The sequence below is a fragment of the Salvelinus fontinalis genome, chromosome 19 (assembly GCF_029448725.1).
Source record: "Salvelinus fontinalis isolate EN_2023a chromosome 19, ASM2944872v1, whole genome shotgun sequence".
NCBI lineage: Eukaryota > Metazoa > Chordata > Actinopteri > Salmoniformes > Salmonidae > Salvelinus > Salvelinus fontinalis.
The window spans coordinates 30,365,725-30,386,930 of record NC_074683.1 but is presented as its reverse complement, the minus strand read 5'-3'; the positions used below and the strand labels follow the sequence as shown (position 1 = coordinate 30,386,930).

General features: G+C 42.0%; 1 protein-coding gene across 1 annotated transcript in view; it reads right to left on the bottom strand.

The window, feature by feature from the left end:
* Nucleotides 1-21,206, bottom strand: part of slc49a4 (solute carrier family 49 member 4) — an 80,414-nt gene that overhangs the window by 52,806 nt on the left and 6,402 nt on the right. Inside the window, exon 3 of the mRNA XM_055871267.1 lies at nt 2,858-3,141. Coding sequence (XP_055727242.1) covers nt 2,858-3,141 — 284 coding nt within the window. The remainder of the gene's footprint in view (nt 1-2,857; nt 3,142-21,206) is intronic.

Below are 21,206 nucleotides of genomic sequence, written 5' to 3'. Positions count from 1 at the left end.
TCCACAAATTTCTTGTTAACAAACTATAGTTTTGGCAAGACGGTTAGGACATCTACTTTGTGCATGACAAGTAATTGTTCCAACAGTTGTTAACAGACAGATTATTTCACTTATGATTCACTGTACCACAATTCCAGTGGGTCAGAAGTTTACATACACTAAGTTGACTGTGCCCTTAAACAGCTTCCAGAAAATTATGTCATGGCTTTAGAAGTTTCTGATAGGCTAATTGACATCATTTGAGTCAATTGGAGGTGTACCTGTGGATTTATTTCAAGGCTTACCTTCAAACTCAGTGCCTCTTTGCTTGACATCATGGGAAAATCAAAAGAAATCAGTCAAGACCTCAGAAAAAGAATTGTAGACCTCCACAAGTCTGGGTCATCCTTGGGAGCAATTTCCAAATCCCTGAAGGTACCACGTTCATCTGTACAATCAATAGTACGCAAGTACAAACACCATGGGATTACGCAGCCGTCATACCGCTCAGGAAGGAGACGCGTTCTGTCTCCAAGAGATGAAAGTACTTTGGTGCGAAAAGTGCAAATCAATATCAGAACAACAGCAAAGGACCTTGTGAAGATGCTCGAGGAAACGAGTACAAAAGTATCTATATCCACAGTAAAACGAGTCATATGTACAACTGTACATCATATATCAACATAACCTGAAAGGCCGCTCAGCAAGGAAGAAGCCACTGCTCCAAAACCCCCATAAAAAAGCCAGACTACGGTTTGCAACTGCACATGGGGACAAAGATCGTACTTTTTGGAGAAATGTCCTCTGGTCTGATGAAATAAAAATAGAACTGTTTGGCCATAATGACCATCATTATGTTTGGAGGGAAAAGGGGGAAGCTTGCAAGCCGAAGAACACCATCCCAACCGTGAAGCACGGGGGTGGCAGCATCAAACATGGGGGTGCTTTGCTGCAGGAGGGGCTGGTGCACTTCACAAAATAGATGGCATCATGAGGCAGGAAAATGATGTGCATTTATTGAAGCAACATCTCAAGACATCAATCAGGAAGTTAAAGCTTGGTCGCAAATGGCTATTCCAAATGGAAAATGGCCCCAAGCAAACTTCCAAAGTTGTGGGGAAATGGCTTAAGGACAACAAAGTCAAGGTATTGGAGTGGCCATCACAAAGCCCTGACCTTAATCCTATAGAAAATTTGTGTGGAGAACTTAAAAAGTGTGTGCGAGCAAGGAGGCCAAAAAACCTGACTCAGTTACACCAATTCTGTCAGAAGGAATGGGCCAAAATTCACCCAACTTATTGTGGGAAGCTTGTAGAAGGCTACCCGAAATGTTTGACCCAAGTTAAACAATTTAAAGGCAATGCTACCAAATACTAATTGAGTGTACGTAAACTTCTGACCCACTGGGAATGTGATGAAAGAAATAAAAGCTGAAATAAATAATTCTCAACTATTATTCTGACATTTCACATTCTTAAAATAAAGTGGTGATCCTAACTGATCTAAAACAGGGAATTTCTACTAGGATTAAATGTCAGGAATTGTGAAAATCTGAGTTTAAATGTATTTGACTACGGTGTATGTAAACTTCTGACTTCAACTGTACATGTATATGTCTCTGATTCCACCCTACTTTTAGATGGAACAGAACAGGACAGCAGAGCACAGAACCTGAGGACATGCAGACCTGCTGTGTTGACGATGTCCAGAGCAGTCAATTAAGAGAGCAGCGGTTTATCAGAGAGATGTCCCTGGGACTAGATTATCCAGCTGGCACAGACAATGTAGAGGGCTCTGATACTCTCTCTGTTAGCCTGCCTTCATGGCCCTGGCTTCCAAACAAGCTACTAAATCCCCCAACCCTTTTCACTGGGCCTGGCCTGGCATGACTTGGCATGGGCAGCCGAATCGGACGCATCTCTCTTGGAAAAGCTATTCAGACAATCTATTTCCCAAAAAGTACCACCAGAATCATAAATCATGTTTTTTCTTGTCATAATGTGCAGATTGGTTGGACAGCAGCTGCATTTTTACTGGCTGGCTAGAGCAACATGGCTCACATTAGTTTTTTCAACACAAAAAAGACATCCGCCTTTTCATTTGGCACAAGGGTTGGCTGCTGCTTTTCTGTAGTGTGTGTATGGAGGTGTAGAATGTATTCTCCTCAGAGAAGCAGAAGAAAATCATCAAGGAATGTAATTCCCTCTAAATGCTTTCTGACTTTAAATTAATTTCCCTATGACCTCTAAAGAGCTCGGTTCAGAAAATGTGTCTGTTTTGTGCTTTTAAATGTAATATGAATACGCCCTTAGGTTAACACAAAGCCATAGGTTCAATGTACCATTGTGGGCAGATAATATATTTTTATTTCATTAAATGCTTTAATTTTCTGAATCAGTTAAGCAGACCAGTCCAAGCCCCCATCTTTTTATGGCAGCCCGTTCTGTTCTGAATAGTACATTGTTGAAACGTTTGAGACTGGTATTCGTGTGATGAGAGAGTCAGATCACTTTGAATCTCTCCCTAGACAAGATCCAGACCAGAGATGGTCTGTTATTGATTCCTGAAGGGTAATGATGACCGACTGACCGACTGTCTGTGCTGCTGTCAGTACCTACCTACATACATACATACAACTCTTTGTAGGATATTGTACTGAATATCTTCCCATCTTCAGTATGCACATTGCGCCAGTGTTGATGCACCTTGGTTTGAATGCGAGGTAGCGACAGCATTTCTTTCTGTTTGGCAGTACCTGTCTGCATACACAACCAGTTGGATCCTGTCTTGTGTATCTGGATAACACTTTACTGCACGCCCCCTTATGTACGCATTCATAAAGCCTTTATAACAGCTACATAAGACATAACATCAGTACCTGCATACAAAACCAGCTGAATCCTGTCTCGTATGTGATTGATCTGGGTGTCTGTCGAGACAACAGCTCGGGCCACCATGACACGGGTGGTGTCGTTAGGGGCGGGCACAAGCAGCGGGCCGACGATGAAGGAGCACGCCGCCCCCAGATAGCTGACCAATGAGGCGACAGCGGTGGCCGTGGCTCTTTGGTCTGGAGCGAACCATGTGGTGGAGAGGAGGGGTCCAGCGCTCATTATTGTTGGTCCGGCCAAACCATTCAACAGCTGACCACCGTGTATTAACCTGCAGAGAGGAGAGGACAGGGAGAAACATGAAACATTAATGTCACATCATGCATACAGACAAGGCAAACAGTGGAACCAGATAAACGTTATTGTACATGGCTTGCACATGTGATAAGCTCTCAGTATTTTTCATTCAGAACGATAGAAAACATCATTAGATGATTTATGAACATACAATAAGTGGTCCCACATTTCCTCCTTAATGTTCAGTAACTCTGCCCCCTGTGCCAGCCCAGTGTGTCTGAGGTCTGAGTGGCCAGGGAGAACAGAGCACTGCTGTGCTGATTAATTGTCTGTGAGCTGAGCTCTGTAAAGACAAGGTTCAGTCTGCCCTGTCTGAGATCACACAGCAGAGAGAGAGAGAGACGGATTGAGCATAGAAAAAGAGAGAGAAGTGGATACAGATAGAGAAAAAGGAGCAACTCTCAGACAGTCTGCCACCGTCTGCCTTGACAGTTCAAACCAGAGCAGCTCAAACCAAAACAGCGAAAACAAGAGCAGCTCATGGCAGATAACAGAGTGCTGACAAGGCAGATTGATGGAAGTGTCTTTATCCCTTACCTCCTCCTGAGATCTTCTCAAACAACTCTTAACCCCCCCACGTCTTCTACACTAAAACAGTCTCCCTCACTTCTCTTTGGTCTCTCTCCCTCCCTCCTCTCCCTCCACTTTCCACCTTCCTCCCATTTCTCTCCCTCCTCCACTCGCTCTCCATCTCGCCCCCCTCCCCCGTCTCTCTCCCACTCTTTCTCTCCCTCTCGCGCTGTGATCACTCATTCCATGAATAAAGCCAAACAGAATTATCAAAATTATGAAATTATTTATGGTGCCCGCTGTTCCAAAGATCTATGTTCCATCCGCTATACTTGATGACATCCCATCCTGAAAACTGACCCTTGGAGAATTCAAAATCCTCAATCAATGGTGATCGGTACAAGACTACGAGTACTGTATTTAACTGATAATAATTTTCATTAGACATGATATCTGATTTAACACACTAGATTTGATGCATGGATATCTGAACGATTCTGATCGAGATCATTCAGTCTCAAGGGATAAACCTTCTAAATACCATCTGTGTGACCTTATCACTGTGTGGCCTAATATGAAATGTGACCTCGGCCTCAACTGAAGCAATCAACATAATATAAAGGTCTTCAGATAGATGGAGGAGACAGGAGACTGCTAATCAAATTCTCAGATAAAGGGAGGATTAATCAATTCATGCTTGATGATTCTGGGTTGTGGAAGAGTGGAGGGAGGATGAGAAGAGGAGTGGAAGAGAGGAGGACGGGAGGGAGAGCAGTCGTTCTACGAGAGATGATTAACTTAATGTGTATTGATGAACCCTGTCAGAGAGAATCTCATTGCTCTGAGACCAAGCCAGCCCAGCGAGGAAGAAAGTCAGTCAGTTAGATATACAATATGCTCATGTCTCTTAACCTGTCATAGTGTGACAGAGGTAATACTACTGCCACAGCCGGATACCCACTCCAATCTAACATGTCAGAGGATGGCACAATCAGAGAAGCCATGGCAGTATCATTGGCACAATGGGTCATGGCTGTGCGTATGTATGTGTATGTGTATGTGTATGTGTATGTGTATGTGTGTGTGTGTGTGTGTGTGTGTGTGTGTGTGTGTGTGTGTGTGTGTGTGTGTGTGTGTGTGTGTGTGTGTGTGTGTGGCCAATCAATGAGAAATTAAGAGATCTCTAAGAGAGAGGGAGCTTTTCATCAGTGTTCTATGTATTTGTATACATTTGTCTAACTGAAGAGCAAAACGTCGCTGTCTGATGAAAACCTTTAATCTTCAAAACAGAAAAAGAACTGCCATATTTTGCCAATAACATACCATTTTGAAACGTCACAGGCTATTTTTAACATATTTTCTTGATCCTAGAGTCATGAAATGTTCAGAGTACATTGAGGGGAGTTACTGCTTTCAATATATGAAAATAATTGCAAAAATGAAGATTAACTGGCTTTCCAACAGCTACCTTAACCTGCTTTGATTCGAGAGTTATCATCAATGCTGCTCTGCTCTGACCTCTGTTTAATCAGTGACCACTGTAATGACTCCTGCCCTGGCCTCTTTTCAGATATTCTGACTGACTCAGATTCTCCTTGGGTATGTTCCCCTGAACTAGAGAATAGCTCTGACAACAGGAAGGTGTTTCAATCTCACAACTCACTCCCTTTGATTCTCAGATATGAGATCCAAACTGAACAACGTTTACCCTCCAGAGCATATGGTTCAAAAAGATGCCAATCGAACATGAAACGATGGTTCTCCCTCCTTTAAAAATAACATCTAGTACATGCTGTTAATGGATCCCTCCTGATCCTAAATCAAGCTAACTGCAACCATCCTTCTCCCTTACAGCACAGTCATCCTTCTCCGTTTGATCGCTGCCTGCAATGCCCTTGAACTCCTCAGCTTCTCTTCTCTCCTCTAGTCCTCTCCTCTAAGTTTATCTCCTCTCCTCTCAGTTGATCTCCTCCCCTCCCTATCAGCTCCTCTCCTGCTCATCTCCACAAAGTGCTATTCCAAATCAGATCAGTAGCCAATTGGGCTTATTGTATCTAAATCACAGGTTGACGTTTATTGTCATGAGTCTTGTCCTGGAGGCAGACATGAGTGATTTCCCCTTAGATAGGCCAGCTGCAAAGTCAAAATTGGCTATATTGTCAAAAATGACTTCGTGTCTATGCCAGCTAGTGACCACTCTGCAGAGCTGCCTCCAGAACAAGATTCAAGATTAAACGCGCTAGCCTACATCTAAATTACAATCACAAGCCTAGCACCCACACTCTGGAAAGAGATATGTAAATTACATATGTATATGTGTGAGACACATTCACAGCAGCAGTATAGGTTGACAATAACACAAACCCCATGTCTCAGAACTTTAACTCAGCAGGGTGGTGAGCAGTAATGTAAAGTACTTAAGTAAAAATACTTTAAAGTAGTACTTTAGTAGTTTTTTTTGGTATCTGTACTTTACTATACATTTTTTTGAAAACTTTTACTTCACTTCATTCCTAAAGAAAATAAATGTACTTTTTACTCCATACATCCCTGACACCCAAAAGTACTCGTTACATTTTGAATGCTTAGTAGGACAGGAAAATTGTCTAATTCATGCACTTATCAAGAGAACACGTGGTCATCCCTACTGCTTCTGATCTGGGAACTCACAAAACACAAATGCATAATTTGCAAATGATGTCTGAGTGTTGGAGTCTGTCCCTGGCTATCCGTAAATGATGTCTGAGTGTTGGAGTCTGTCCCTGGCTATCTGTAAATGATGTCTGAGTGTTGGAGTCTGTCCCTGGCTATCCGTAAATGATGTCTGAGTGTTGGAGTGTGCCCCTGGCTATCCGTAAATGATGTCTGAGTGTTGAAGTGTGCCCCTGGCTATCCGTAAATGATGTCTGAGTGTTGGAGTGTGTCCCTGGCTATCCGTAATGATGTCTGAGTGTTGGAGTCTGTCCCTGGCTATCTGTAAATGATGTCTGAGTGTTGGAGTCTGTCCCTGGCTATCCGTAAATGATGTCTGAGTGTTGGAGTGTGCCCCTGGCTATCCGTAAATGATGTCTGAGTGTTGAAGTGTGCCCCTGGCTATCCGTAAATGATGTCTGAGTGTTGGAGTGTGTCCCTGGCTATCCGTAATGACGTCTGAGTGTTGGAGTCTGTCCCTGGCTATCCGTAATGATGTCTGAGTGTTGGAGTCTGTCCCTGGCTATCTGTAGTGATGTCTGAGTGTTGGAGTCTGTCCCTGGCTATCTGTAATGATGTCTGAGTGTTGGAGTCTGTCCCTGGCTATCTGTAAATGATGTCTGAGTGTTGGAGTCTGTCCCTGGCTATCTGTAAATGATGTCTGAGTGTTGGAGTCTGTCCCTGGCTATCTGTAAATGATGTCTGAGTGTTGGAGTCTGTCCCTGGCTATCTGTAAATGATGTCTGAGTGTTGGAGTCTGTCCCTGGCTATCTGTAAATGATGTCTGAGTGTTGGAGTCTGTCCCTGGCTATCTGTAATGATGTCTGAGTGTTGGAGTCTGTCCCTGGCTATCTGTAAATGATGTCTGAGTGTTGGAGTCTGTCCCTGGCTATCTGTAAATGATGTCTGAGTGTTGGAGTCTGTCCCTGGCTATCTGTAAATGATGTCTGAGTGTTGGAGTCTGTCCCTGGCTATCTGTAAATGATGTCTGAGCGTTGGAGTCTGTCCCTGGCTATCTGTAAATGATGTCTGAGTGTTGGAGTCTGTCCCTGGCTATCTGTAAATGATGTCTGAGTGTTGGAGTCTGTCCCTGGCTATCTGTAAATGATGTCTGAGTGTTGGAGTCTGTCCCTGGCTATCTGTAAATGATGTCTGAGTGTTGGAGTCTGTCCCTGGCTATCTGTAAATGATGTCTGAGTGTTGGAGTCTGTCCCTGGCTATCTGTAATGATGTCTGAGTGTTGGAGTCTGTCCCTGGCTATCTGTAATGATGTCTGAGTGTTGGAGTCTGTCCCTGGCTATCTGTAAATGATGTCTGAGTGTTGGAGTCTGTCCCTGGCTATCTGTAAATGATGTCTGAGTGTTGGAGTCTGTCCCTGGCTATCTGTAATGATGTCTGGGTGTTGGAGTCTGTCCCTGGCTATCTGTAAATGATGTCTGAGTGTTCGAGTATGTCCCTGGCTATCTGTAAATGATGTCTGAGTGTTGGAGTCTGTCCCTGGTTATCCGTAGATGTTTTAAACGTGAAAATGGTGCCGTCTGCTTTGCTTAATATAAGGAATTTGAAATGATTTATACTTTTACTTTTGATACTTAAGTATATTTAGAACCAAATACTTTTACTCAAGTTGTATTTTACTGGGTGACTTTTACTTTTACTTGAGTAACTTTCTATTAAGGCACCTATACTTTTACTCAAGTATCACAACTGGATACTTTTTCCACCACTGGTGGTGAGCAATGTTCCCTCTAAGCTGTTTTGGGTCACCTAAATGATCCTCTTCCTACCAGTTGCCCCTGACTGCTGCTGTTCTAAGTGCTCCGCTTGCCTGCTGTTCTCATCTGCCCTCCTCCTTGGTTCATATGAAAACCTCCTCCAGGACTGCCTCGCAGAAGAGAATCCAGGCCGTGCAGAAACGCAAGAGATTGAAATTCACTGAGTTCGCCCCATTAGTTTGCACTATATAGAAGTTTTATTTCATAAAAAGAATCAACATTATACCAGCCCTTTTCACTGCAACAAACTAAAACAAATCTAACTTTCCAAGATTGAGTCTTGATTTTGTTGTAGGCAGATCCTGAGCGCAACGGAGTAGAATTCTATTGGTGGGGGTAGCCCACAAGCGGTCTTTCAATCACCCGCCAGTGAATGCGCCCAGTGTGCACATTTGTTGATATTCTTTGATAGTTAGCGAGTTACTAGCCCATTTATAGATAAGTATAGTTCAGCAAGAGCACAAAACATGTAGGCTACATTTCAAGCTGCCTTTGAAAAGACAGTCAGCTAAAAAGCTTGTGTCTTAGTAAAAAGTGGCAGTGTTGTATTTTGAGACAGGCTTATTAGCATATTCAAGCCTATATGCAGAAAGGAGAGCCTACAGTGTCTAATTCTCTCTATAGTAATACATTATATTTTGGAAAGTGGTTTCTTGCATCATACAACACAATGCAATGCCGGAGATGCAGGAGTGCAACTTTCACTGGGGACATTCCCCACATTCTGAAATTGTATTTTTGTCCCACCCAGTTTTATCATTGGAATGTGATACCAAACGAGGCAACGATGTGCTTTAGGACCATGCGGACGTCTACGAGCAGTCGGGTAAGCTGTGAAGTGTTTATCCGACTGGTTAAAAAAAAAAGAATTGATGTCCCCCCCACTTATAAAACCAAAGTTGCGCCCCTGATGCAATGTACAGTCACCTATTTGACCCATGGTGTTACAGACCAAGTAAAAAATCCTTAATTAATGTCAAGCCCTTCATAATGTAAAAACGGTTTTAAAAGTCTCATGCAATGTAGGCCTGCATTGAACACCACATATAGGCTACTGTAGGCTATATCATAGAAATCAAAAGCTATTTCCATGTGAACATTTTTTATGGGTTGTGCTCCATTGGTTTTGTTGGAAGGCCAACATACTCAAATAGCCACAATAGCCTATTGACTACTATCTAAAACTGTAAGGCTACAGCCTCAGTGTTCATTGTAAACGTGCGCCGGAAGTTGCGCAAAATTCTCACAACATTCAAGTTTCCACACACACACACACACACACACACACACACACACACACACACACACACACACACACACACACACACACACACACACACACTTTTACGCTCACCACATACACTGCTGCTACAGCTCTGTCTATTATCTATCCTGTTGCCTAGTCACATTACCCCTACATATATATACACATAGCTACCTAAATTACCTCGTACTCCCTGCACTTCGACTCGGTATTGGTACTTTCTGTATATAGCCATGCTATTTTTGCTCGTTATTGTTATTCGTTATTCACTGTATATTTATTTATTCCTAGTGCCACTATTACTATTTTTTTTAAATATTTTTTGCATTATCTTTAATTCTGCATTGTTGGAAAAGGACCTGTAAGTAAGCATTTCACTGTTAGTCTACACCTATTGTTTACGAAGCATGTGACAAATAAAATGTTATTTGATTTAATAGACCTGTGTGCAGCAAAAGAACACACAATGCAATGACTGACACCTGCTGGTGACTTTGGGAACTGTTTATGGAGGGATAATATACACCGAGTGTACAAAAGATTAGGAACCACCTCCTAATATTGAGTTGCACCCTTTTTTGCCCTCAGAACAGCCTCAATTCGTCGGGCCATGGACTCTACAAGACGTCAAAAGTGTTCCACAGGGACGCTGGCCCATGTTGACTCCAATGCTTCCCACAGTTGTGTCAAGTTCGCTAGATGCCTTTGGGTGGTGAACCATTCTCGATACACATGGCAAATTGTTGAGCGTGAAAAACCCAGCAGTGTTGCTGTTCTTGACACAAACCGGTGCGCCTGGCACCTACTACCATACCCTGCTCAAAGGCACTCAAATATTTTGTCTTGCCTATTAACCCTCTGAATGGCACATGTACACAATCCATGTCTCAATTGTATCAATGCTTAAAAATCCTTCTTTAACCGGTCTCCTCCCCTTCATCTATACTGATTGAAGTGGATTTAACAAGTGACGTCAATAAGGGATCATAGCTTTCACCTGGATTCACCTGGTCAGTCTGTCATGGAAGGAGCAGGTGTTCCTAATGTTTTGTACTCTCAAGGTACTGTTAATGCACTGCTCAACTGTTAAACAATAAAGCTTTACGGTGCACTGAAAATCATAAGGAATCATGTAAGGCTCAATGGAAGGGTCAAAGGTCACCTCAGCTTATCTGCTCCAACTCCCAAAGGTCAGGAAAATGTAAAGCCCAAAGAGAGACTTCACAAATCCACTGTATGGTTTAAACACACCGAAGCTGCTTGCTCAAGCACTATAAAGTTCCCTGGACATCCCAGTTCTCTGGTTGGCATGGTATGAAGTTCCACTAGTTTGGTCTGATAATCTACGCTACATTAACTCTTGATCTACATTTTTACATCACCAGTGTGCTTCCAACAAAAGGCTAACGTTGACCATAAAAGCATCACTTGCTGACATTTCAACTGTTTCCTACTCTACTACTACAACTACAAACCATGAATAAGTACAGGAGTTCGGCTTGAGGAGCCTGTCTTGAATTGTTTGTCCCAGATTGCCTAGAGATGTTTAATAGTGTAATCCCAGGAACTGTGATTAACTGAGCGAGCAAGGCAGCCTTCTCAGGGATAGCGCTTTGGATAGTATGGGTGTAAAACCTTTATGTATTGGCACTTTATCACCCCCATATATCTGGGACTCAGTTGGATGGTGGGATTTTTTACTACAGAGGGAATATTCTGAGGTGTTCTGTTGTGTTGGCATCCTTACTGCCTGCAATATATCTCTGTCTCCAATAAACCGCCCTGCACTACAACCGCATCTCTCGTTAGATGGCGAATGCCTCGACACGGTTAGATGGCGTATGCCTCGGCACGGTTAGATGGCGTATGCCTCGACACGGTTAGATGGCGTATGCCTCGGCACGGTTAGATGGCGTATGCCTCGGCACGGTTAGATGGCGTATGCCTCGGCACGGTTAGATGGCGTATGCCTCGGCACGGTTAGATGGCGTATGCCTCGGCACGGTTAGATGGCGAATGCCTCGGCACGGTTAGATGGCGAATGCCTCGGCACGGTTAGATGGCGAATTCCTCGGCACGGTTAGATGGCGTATGCCTCGGCACGGTTAGATGGCGAATGCCTCGGCACGGTTAGATGGCGTATGCCTCGGCACGGTTAGATGGCGTATGCCTCGGCACGGTTAGATGGCGTATGCCTCGGCACGGTTAGATGGCGAATGCCTCGGCACGGTTAGATGGCGAATGCCTCGGCACGGTTAGATGGCGTATGCCTCGGCACGGTTAGATGGCGAATGCCTCGGCATGGTTAGATGGCGTATGCCTCGGCACGGTTAGATGGCGTATGCCTCGGCACGTGACCCTGTATTTCTCACGACAGAGTACAACAGCATATGCCCTACTCAGCCAGGAGGCCTAGTCACTGTAAAATGGTCCACACCAACGGCATAGATATTTTGGAATGTTTATGGATGGTCAAGTACATGTATACTGTCAAGTCAGCGTTATGCAGGTCTATAGTACACACGCACGCACACACACATATTCTGTTGTTCCATACTCAGCTGCCCTCTGAAGCATAAATGTTACAGCGAGAACGAAGACTAGTGAGTAGGACTGAAGAGGCTGTTTTCAGTTAAGTGCAGCCTTAGTCTGGTCCCAGATCTGTCTGGCAGCAAAAACAGATTTGGGACGAGGTAAACAAAGCCTGGGGCAATTTAAAAGCTGATACTTCTCTGCAAACACTTTCAATTAGTGGAATATTATTTTCTTTAAAAAAGGAATCATTCGTAAGTATAATTTTCTAAGTATCCCTCCTAGAATGAGAGCCAATCATTTTCTGTTTATGTTACTATTTTTAGTCTGTATTAATATTGCATTAAACTGAACTAATGGTCCTCATTTTACAGATCCAATCACACTCAGAGAAAATGTGCAGTTAGACTATGACTAGTTTTTATTACCTGTTCTTTGGGACCCCAAATCAGCAACCTAACATAATCAATTCAGTGGGTGAAAGTGCTATATTTAAGAGAATTCAATTGAAATAGACATAATGCATCACCTGAATTGAAGTCAATGTGGAGCCTAATAAGAAATAAGTGGCAGATTAACAATAGAGAAGGTCGTAAAATTACCAAAGTAATTCAGATAACCTTGTCGTCTGGGCCTCCTTCAAACACACAGGAACTGTTTTAGAAAGAGGAAATATTGCCTATATTGTTTTAAATAGCGATGGAAGAAAGGACAGGTTATTATTTTTTATTCTGGTAAAATTAAGGATGTCAGAAAGAAAAGTGTGAATGAAAGCCCTAGTCGATAAGAGAAACAGAAAACAAGTATCCACACAATTCAACAATTTAAATAGAATTCTAATCTCTTGAAGGAAATGGTGCGCCTCAATCCCATTCCATGTCTCTGCTATTGTGAGGCATTCAAAGCGAGCAGAAACTATTTCAATACTACAGTTCAATACCGCAACACAACAATGCAACTGGCAAACTAGCAATTTATAAATGCTGTCATTCATCAAAACTATGGTAGACTAGATGGGTAATTTCTTTCCTCCCTAAAACTGCAATTTACAAGCAATACCGGGCACCCTGAAACCAGAAAATTACCATAGCTATTCACAATATTGGTAATTGTAATAAGTATATACATTTCTGTGGAGCCTTTGATAAGACTTTTCCAGAGGAAGAATCTTCCAACATAATACATATATGGGGCATAATTTTGGGAAAGCACTACCAGGTTCCAAACAACCCGTTTTATAAAGAGAGTATATAGCACATCTCTGGGTGTGAGGGGTTGTGTGGGGTGTTACCATCGCCTTAGTTGTAAGTCTAAGGCTGTTGCGGTGACCGTATTACTGCCACACATCATGTGTCATGACCGCAGTAAAATTCTATGTGACCGCTGAGTCACAGTAATGTCCTTTTATGCACTCTGGACATGTGTTGGTAGTACTCAACTCACTAACAACCATCAGGCCTAATGGCCTGGTACTCAGGGCTCTGTCCATCTAACCACTCTGAAAATGCAAATGCAATTGAAAAATCACAAACACATCAAAACAGTATTGTGATTTTAAACCTCACCTCACTATGATGATCAATTAGAGGTTCAACAGCAGGTTGAAACATGGTTGTTGTGGATGTTTCAAAGCCTAACAACGAGATGGACAGCACTTTAAAGTGATGATCAATTAGAGGTTCAACAGCAGGTTGAAACATGGTTGTTGTGGATGTTTCAAAGCCTAACAACGAAATGGACAGCACTTTAAAGTGATGACTCTTTCAAAACACCCATGTGCATACGCATATATGAGCCCAAGCCCCCCCCCCAAAAAAACAGAATTAAAATAATGATTGTGCCGTTATACAATACATAGCCTAACGCCTACTATGCATGGCAGAGAACTGTATAGGCCTAGGCGATAGCCTAACGCCTACTACGCATGGCAGAGAACTGTATCGGCCTAGGCGATAGCCTAACGCCTACTACGCATGGCAGAGAACTGTATCGGCCTAGGCGATAGCCTAACGCCTACTACGCATGGCAGAGAACTGTATAGGCCTAGAATTTGTAGTTAATTTAGAATAGCCTAGTTATAGGGTATTTTTATCTTTTCATAATTAATAGGCTAACATTACCTTTGGCTACAGAATATCTCAATCTAGTGTATAGGACCTGTTTCAAATGATCACTTTTACGCTCAACATAGTCACTTCATATGCACACTCGCTCTGGAATGGGAAAAATATCCTTTCTATTTTATTCAGCTAAATTCAATTATATTCTTGGTACTATAAAATCATTATTAAGCAATAAGGCCCGAGGGGGTGTGGTATAAACCACAGCTGAGGGCTGTTCTTATGTATGACGCAACACGGAGTGCTTGGATACAGCAATATACCACAATCCGCTGAGGTGCCTTATTGTCATTATAAACTGGTTTCCAACTTGATTAGAGCAGTAAAAATAAATGTTTTGTCATATGTTTTGTCATAGGCGTGGCATACAGTCTGATACACTTGGTTGCACTCACTAGGAAAACTAAAGGCTGGCCCTAAGGTAATCTACCGAAGGTCCTACAGAGAGTTCAATCAGGACTCATTTGTGGATGAGATTAAGAATGTGCAATGGTTAGAAGTGTGTAGTGTTAGGTTCTAATTCTCAGAGTAAAAGCTCTACAGACAATATGAAAGCTCAAACCAAGCTTATTCTCCCAGAGGATCAATATAGCTGCATTAGACAAAGACATATTCACACAAGCACTGATATTTAACCCTTCCTCATAGGCTGAGTCTCCTCCTACACATCTGAACAAACATTGTATCTTTATTGCTAGGCAGGAAACTAAGTGATACGGGCCATAAAAACTTTTCTTTCTCCCTTAACGTGACCTGACCTGATCTCGACTAGAGGTCGACCGATTAATCGGAATGGCCGATTAATTGGGGCCGATTTCAAGTTTCCATAACAATCGGAAATCTGTATTTTTGGACACCGATTTGGCCGTTTTTTTTTTTTACACCTTTATTTAACTAGGCAAGTCAGTTAGGAACACATTCTTATTTTCAATGACGGCCTAGGAACGGTGGGTTAACTGCCTTGTTCAGGGGCAGAACGACAGATTCTTACCTTGTCAGCTCGGGGATTCAATCTTGCAACCTTACGGTTAACTAGTCCAATGCTCTAACCACCTGCTTTACATTGCACTCCACGAGGAGCCTGCCTGTTACGCGAATGCAGTAAGAAGCCATGGTAAGTTGCTAGCTAGCATTAAACTTATCTTATAAAAAACAATCAATCAATCATGATCACTAGTTAACTACACATGGTTGATGATATTACTAGTTTATCTAGTGTGTCCTGCGTTGCATATAATCGATGTGGTGCGCATTCGCGAAACAGGACTGTCGTTGCTGCAACGTGTACCTAACCATAAACATCAACGCCTTTCTTAAAATCAATACACAAGTATATATTTTTTAAACCTGCATATTTAGTTAATATTGCCTGCTAACATTAATTTATTTTAACTAGGGAATTGTGTCACTTATCTTGCAACAGAGTCAGGGTATATGCAGCAGTTAGGACCGCCTGGCTCGTTGCGAACTGTGTGAAGACTATTTCTTCCTAATAAAGACAGCCAACTTCGCCAAACGGGGGATGATTTAACAAAAGCGCATTTACGAAAAATGTACCTAACCATAAACATCAATGCCTTTCTTAAAATCAATACACAGAAGTATATATTTTTAAACCTGCATATTTAGCTAAAAGAAATCCAGGTTAACGGGCAATATTTACTAGGTGAAATTGTGTCACTTCTCATGCGTTCTGTGCAAGCAGAGTCAGGGTATATGCAGCAGTTTGGGCCGACTGGCTCGTTGCGAACTGTGTGAAGACATTTCTTCATACAAAATCCGTAATTAATTTGCCAGAATTTTACATAATTATGACATAACATTGCACAACCTTCAATGTAACAGCAATATTTAGACCTCGGGTTGCCGCCCGTTCGATAAAATACGGAACGGTTCCGTATTTCACTGAAAGAATAAACGTTTTGTTTTCGAGATGATAGTTTCCGGATTCGACCATATTAATGACCTGTTATAATTAAGTCTATGATTTGATAGAGCAGTCTGACTGAGCGATGGTGGGCACCAGCAGGCTTGTAAGTATTCATTCAAACAGCACTTTCGTGCGCTTTGCCAGCAGCTCTGCTGTTTATGAATTCAAGCCTATCAACTCCCGAGATTAGGCTGGTGTAACCGATGTGAAATGGCTAGCTAGTTAGCGGGGTGCGTGCTAATAGCGTTTCAAACGTCACTCGCTCTGAGACTTGGAGTAGTTGTTCCCCTTGCTCTGCATGGGTAACGCTGATTCGAGGGTGGCTGTTGTCGATGTGTTCCTGGTTCGAGCCCAGGTAGGGGCGAGGAGAGGGAAGGAAGCTATACTGTTACACTAGCAATAATAAAGTGCCTATAAGAACATCCAATAATCAAAGGTATATGAAATACAAATCGTATAGAGAGAAATAGTCCTATAATTCCTATAATAACTACAACCTAAAACTTCTTACCTGGGAATATTGAAGACTCATGTTAAAAGGAACCACCAGCTTTCATACGTCCTCATGTTCTGAGCAAGGAACTTAAACGTTTGCTTTCTTACATGGCACATATTGCACTTTTACTTTCTTCTCCAACACTTTGTTTTTGCATTATTTAAACCAAATTGAACATGTTTCATTAATTATTTGAGGCTAAATTGATTTTATTGATGTATTATATTAAGTTAAAATAAGTGTTCATTCAGTATTGTTGTAATTGTCATTATTACAACTAAAAAATATATATCTTTTATTTTTATTTTTTAAAATCGGCCGATTAATCGGTATCGTCTTTTTTTGGTCCTCCAATAAATCGGTATCGGTATCGGCGTTGAAAAATCATAATCGGTCGACCTCTAATCTCGACCCCATTCATCACTACACTCAGTACATTCCAAGCTTAACCATTAACCTCTGGTGTAGTCCCTCGTCTATGGCACCCCTCAGGTCTCTATTACAACTAATGATTAATAACATTTAAAGTTCAGAAATCCAAACCTATCAATAGTAAGGATGATCCTGAAATGTCACCAAGTTTGTTCATGAAATTATGTATAAGTATAGCTGATAAGCATGCCCTTTGAGGAAATGCACTGTGAGGTCAAACGGTGCCCCATGGATTGATGATGAGCTCAGAAATGTAATGATTCAACGTTATGACGGCGAAAAAGTAGCAGATAAATCTGCCACTCTGTTTGATGAGCAAAGTTATTGTAAATTAAGAAATCTAGTGACCAAGCTAAACAAAGCAAAATTGATGACGTAAAGGTTGATGGGGGAAAAACATGGAAAAACTCTATTATGGGTAGGAATTCAAACATGTCTGCCTCTATTGTTGAATCAGAGGGTATATTTATGACAAAATGACATGACATCGCAAAGTACTTTAATGAATATTTTACAGGCAAAGTGGACAAGTTGAGGAATGCTATGATTCCAATATACCCTTATAAAATATTTTATCATGAAGGAGAGGAAATGCATGTTTGAATTTCATCCCGTAGAAAGGGACGAGGTAGAAAGGATGCTGTTGTCTCTGTCGAATGACAAGTCACCTGGTACAGATCATCTTGACGCCAAATTGCTTAGAGTCACAGCTAACCAAATATCTACCCCAATCTCTCATAGTTCACTAAGTGCTTAATGTATGGGGTGTGCCCAGAAGTCTGGAAGGAGTCAAAGGTTATTCCACTACCTAAGGATTAAAAAATCTGCATTCACTGGTCCTAATACTCATCCTATAAGCTTGCTGCCTGTGTGTTAAGTAAATTATATCTGTACAAATTAAGGATTATTTCTCATGTAAATGGTATGATAATAGGTTTCCAGCATGCATACAAAGAAGGGCATTCTACGAGTACGGCCTTAGCACAAATGACAGATGATTGGTTAAAGAGTATGGATGACAGGAAGTTAGTTGGTGCAGTGTTGCCAGACTTCAGTGCTGCTTTTGATGTAATTGATCATGAACTGTTACTAGGTCAACTCAAATGTTATGGTTTTAAGTCAGCAGCTCTATCCGGATGGAAAGCTATCTATGCAGAAGGCAAAAAGTGTTCTTTAAAGGTAGCTTTTCAAACAGTAAAGATATACACTGTAGTATTCCTCAAGGAAGTTGCCTCTCAAGGAAGTTGCCTAGGCCCACATCTCTACTCTATCTTTACTAATGATTTACCTTCAGTAATGAACAAATCAAGAGTGGTCATGTATGCTGATGACTCTACAATGTATAGCGCAGCATCAGAATGTAATGAGCTAACAGATGTACTGAGCAGTGAACTAAGAATGGGGTCTGAGTGGGTTGATATGAACACATTGGTGTTGAACATTTCTAAAACTAAATGTATTGTATTTGATTCAAGATATATGCTTGCTGATGATCCCCAATTGAATTTGTCGATGAATAGAACGCCTGTAGAGGAAGTGAAATAAAAAAAACGAATAGGCGTCATGTTGGACGCAGCTTTATCATGGTCAGAACACATAGGCGTCATGTTGGACGCAGCTTTATCATGGTCAGAACACGTAGGCGTCATGTTGGACGCAGCTTTATCATGTTCAGAACACATAGGCGTCATGTTGGACGCAGCTTTATCATGGTCAGAACACATAGGCGTCATGTTGGACGGAGCTTTATCATGGTCAGAACACATAGGCGTCATGTTGGACGGAGCTTTATCATGGTCAGAACACATAGGCGTCATGTTGGACGCAGCTTTATCATGGTCAGAACACATAGGCGTCATGTTGGACGCAGCTTTATCATGGTCAGAACACGTAGGCGTCATGTTGGACGCAGCTTTATCATGGTCAGAACACATAGGCGACATGTTGGACGCAGCTTTATCATGGTCAGAACACATAGGCGTCATGTTGGACGCAGCTTTATCATGGTCAGAACACGTAGGCGTCATGTTGGACGCAGCTTTATCATGTTCAGAACACATAGGCGTCATGTTGGACGCAGCTTTATCATGGTCAGAACACATAGGCGTCATGTTGGACGGAGCTTTATCATGGTCAGAACACATAGGCGTCATGTTGGACGGAGCTTTATCATGGTCAGAACACATAGGCGTCATGTTGGACGCAGCTTTATCATGGTCAGAACACATAGGCGTCATGTTGGACGCAGCTTTATCATGGTCAGAACACGTAGGCGTCATGTTGGACGCAGCTTTATCATGGTCAGAACACATAGGCGACATGTTGGACGCAGCTTTATCATGGTCAGAACACATAGGCGTCATGTTGGACGCAGCTTTATCATGGTCAGAACACGTAGGCGTCATGTTGGACGCAGCTTTATCATGGTCAGAACACATAGGCGTCATGTTGGACGCAGCTTTATCATGGTCAGAACACATAGGCGTCATGTTGGACGCAGCTTTATCATGGTCAGAACACATAGGCGACATGTTGGACGCAGCTTTATCATGGTCAGAACACATAGGCGTCATGTTGGACGGAGCTTTATCATGGTCAGAACACATAGGCGTCATGTTGGACGCAGCTTTATCATGGTCAGAACACATAGGCGTCATGTTGGACGCAGCTTTATCATGGTCAGAACACATAGGCGTCATGTTGGACGCAGCTTTATCATGGTCAGAACACATAGGCGTCATGTTGGACGCAGCTTTATCATGGTCAGAACACATAGATAATATTGTTATTAAGATGGGTAAGGGAAGTACTGTTACAAGAAAATGTTCAGAATATTTAACATCTAGCACACTGAATCAGGTGAATCAATCCCTGGTCCTATCACACTTAGAGTACTGTCCAGTTATATGGTCAATCCCTGGTCCTATCACACTTAGAGTACTGTCCAGTTATATGGTCAATCCCTGGTCCTATCACACTTAGAGTACTGTCCAGTTATATGGTCAATCCCTGGTCCTATCACACTTAGAGTACTGTCCAGTTATATGGTCAATCCCTGGTCCTATCACACGTAGAGTACTGTCCAGTTATATGGTCAATCCCTGGTCCTATCACACTTAGAGTACTGTCCAGTTATATGGTCAATCCCTGGTCCTATCACACTTAGAGTACTGTCCAGTTATATGGTCAATCCCTGGTCCTATCACACTTAGAGTACTGTCCAGTTATATGGTCAATCCCTGGTCCTATCACACTTAGAGTACTGTCCAGTTATATGGTCAATCCCTGGTCCTATCACACTTAGAGTACTGTCCAGTTATATGGTCAATCCCTGGTCCTATCACACTTAGAGTACTGTCCAGTTATATGGTCAATCCCTGGTCCTATCACACTTAGAGTACTGTCCAGGTATATGGTCAATCCCTGGTCCTATCACACTTAGAGTACTGTCCAGTTACATGGTCAATCCCTGGTCCTATCACACTTAGAGTACTGTCCAGTTACATGGTCATCTGCAGCAAAGATATAAAAAAGCTCCAAATGGCTCAAAACATGGCTGCCAGATTAGCTCTTCATTGCTCTATCCGTATGAATATCATCCAAATGCATCAGAATCTCTCATGGCTTCACGTTAAAAACAAATTACTATCCAGTCTTCTGATTTTCTTTAGGAATGTTTTATTTAAAATAAATTTAAAAAAACAGTATTTTTCTGGTCAGTTAGTACATACTAGCAACACGCATAACCACCAAACCAGACAGGCAAATTCAGGGCAGCTAAGACAACCCAAGCCAAGAACAAATCGCCTTAAATCTACAGTTTTATATAGAGCCATAGCTGAATGGAACTCTTTACCAATCCATATTTCTCAAGCAAAAAGTAAATCCACCTTCAAAGAAAAAATAAAAGATCACTGAATGTAAAACTAAAATAAAACATCAACTGAATGTTAAATGTATTTTGTGTCAGGTATTATAATTGTCTGTATTGTCTACTTGTTGAATGTTTGTGAAGTCTTTATTTGTGGTTGTTTGTAATGTCTTGTTAATTGGTGTTGGACCCCCGAAAGACTAGCAAGAGTTACGGTGTTAGCTAATGGGGATCCAAATAAAAAGTGACTAAAGTGACCACGGCTTTCAGCCATCAGTATTCAGGGTTGGAACCACCCAGTTTATAATATAATGGCATGGGACATATACGCATATCTTGTATGCTAAAGCAAGCCTAGAGCCTAGAGCCTATGGCATGGCACATAGCCAGATAACATACATCAGGCCAACTTATATAT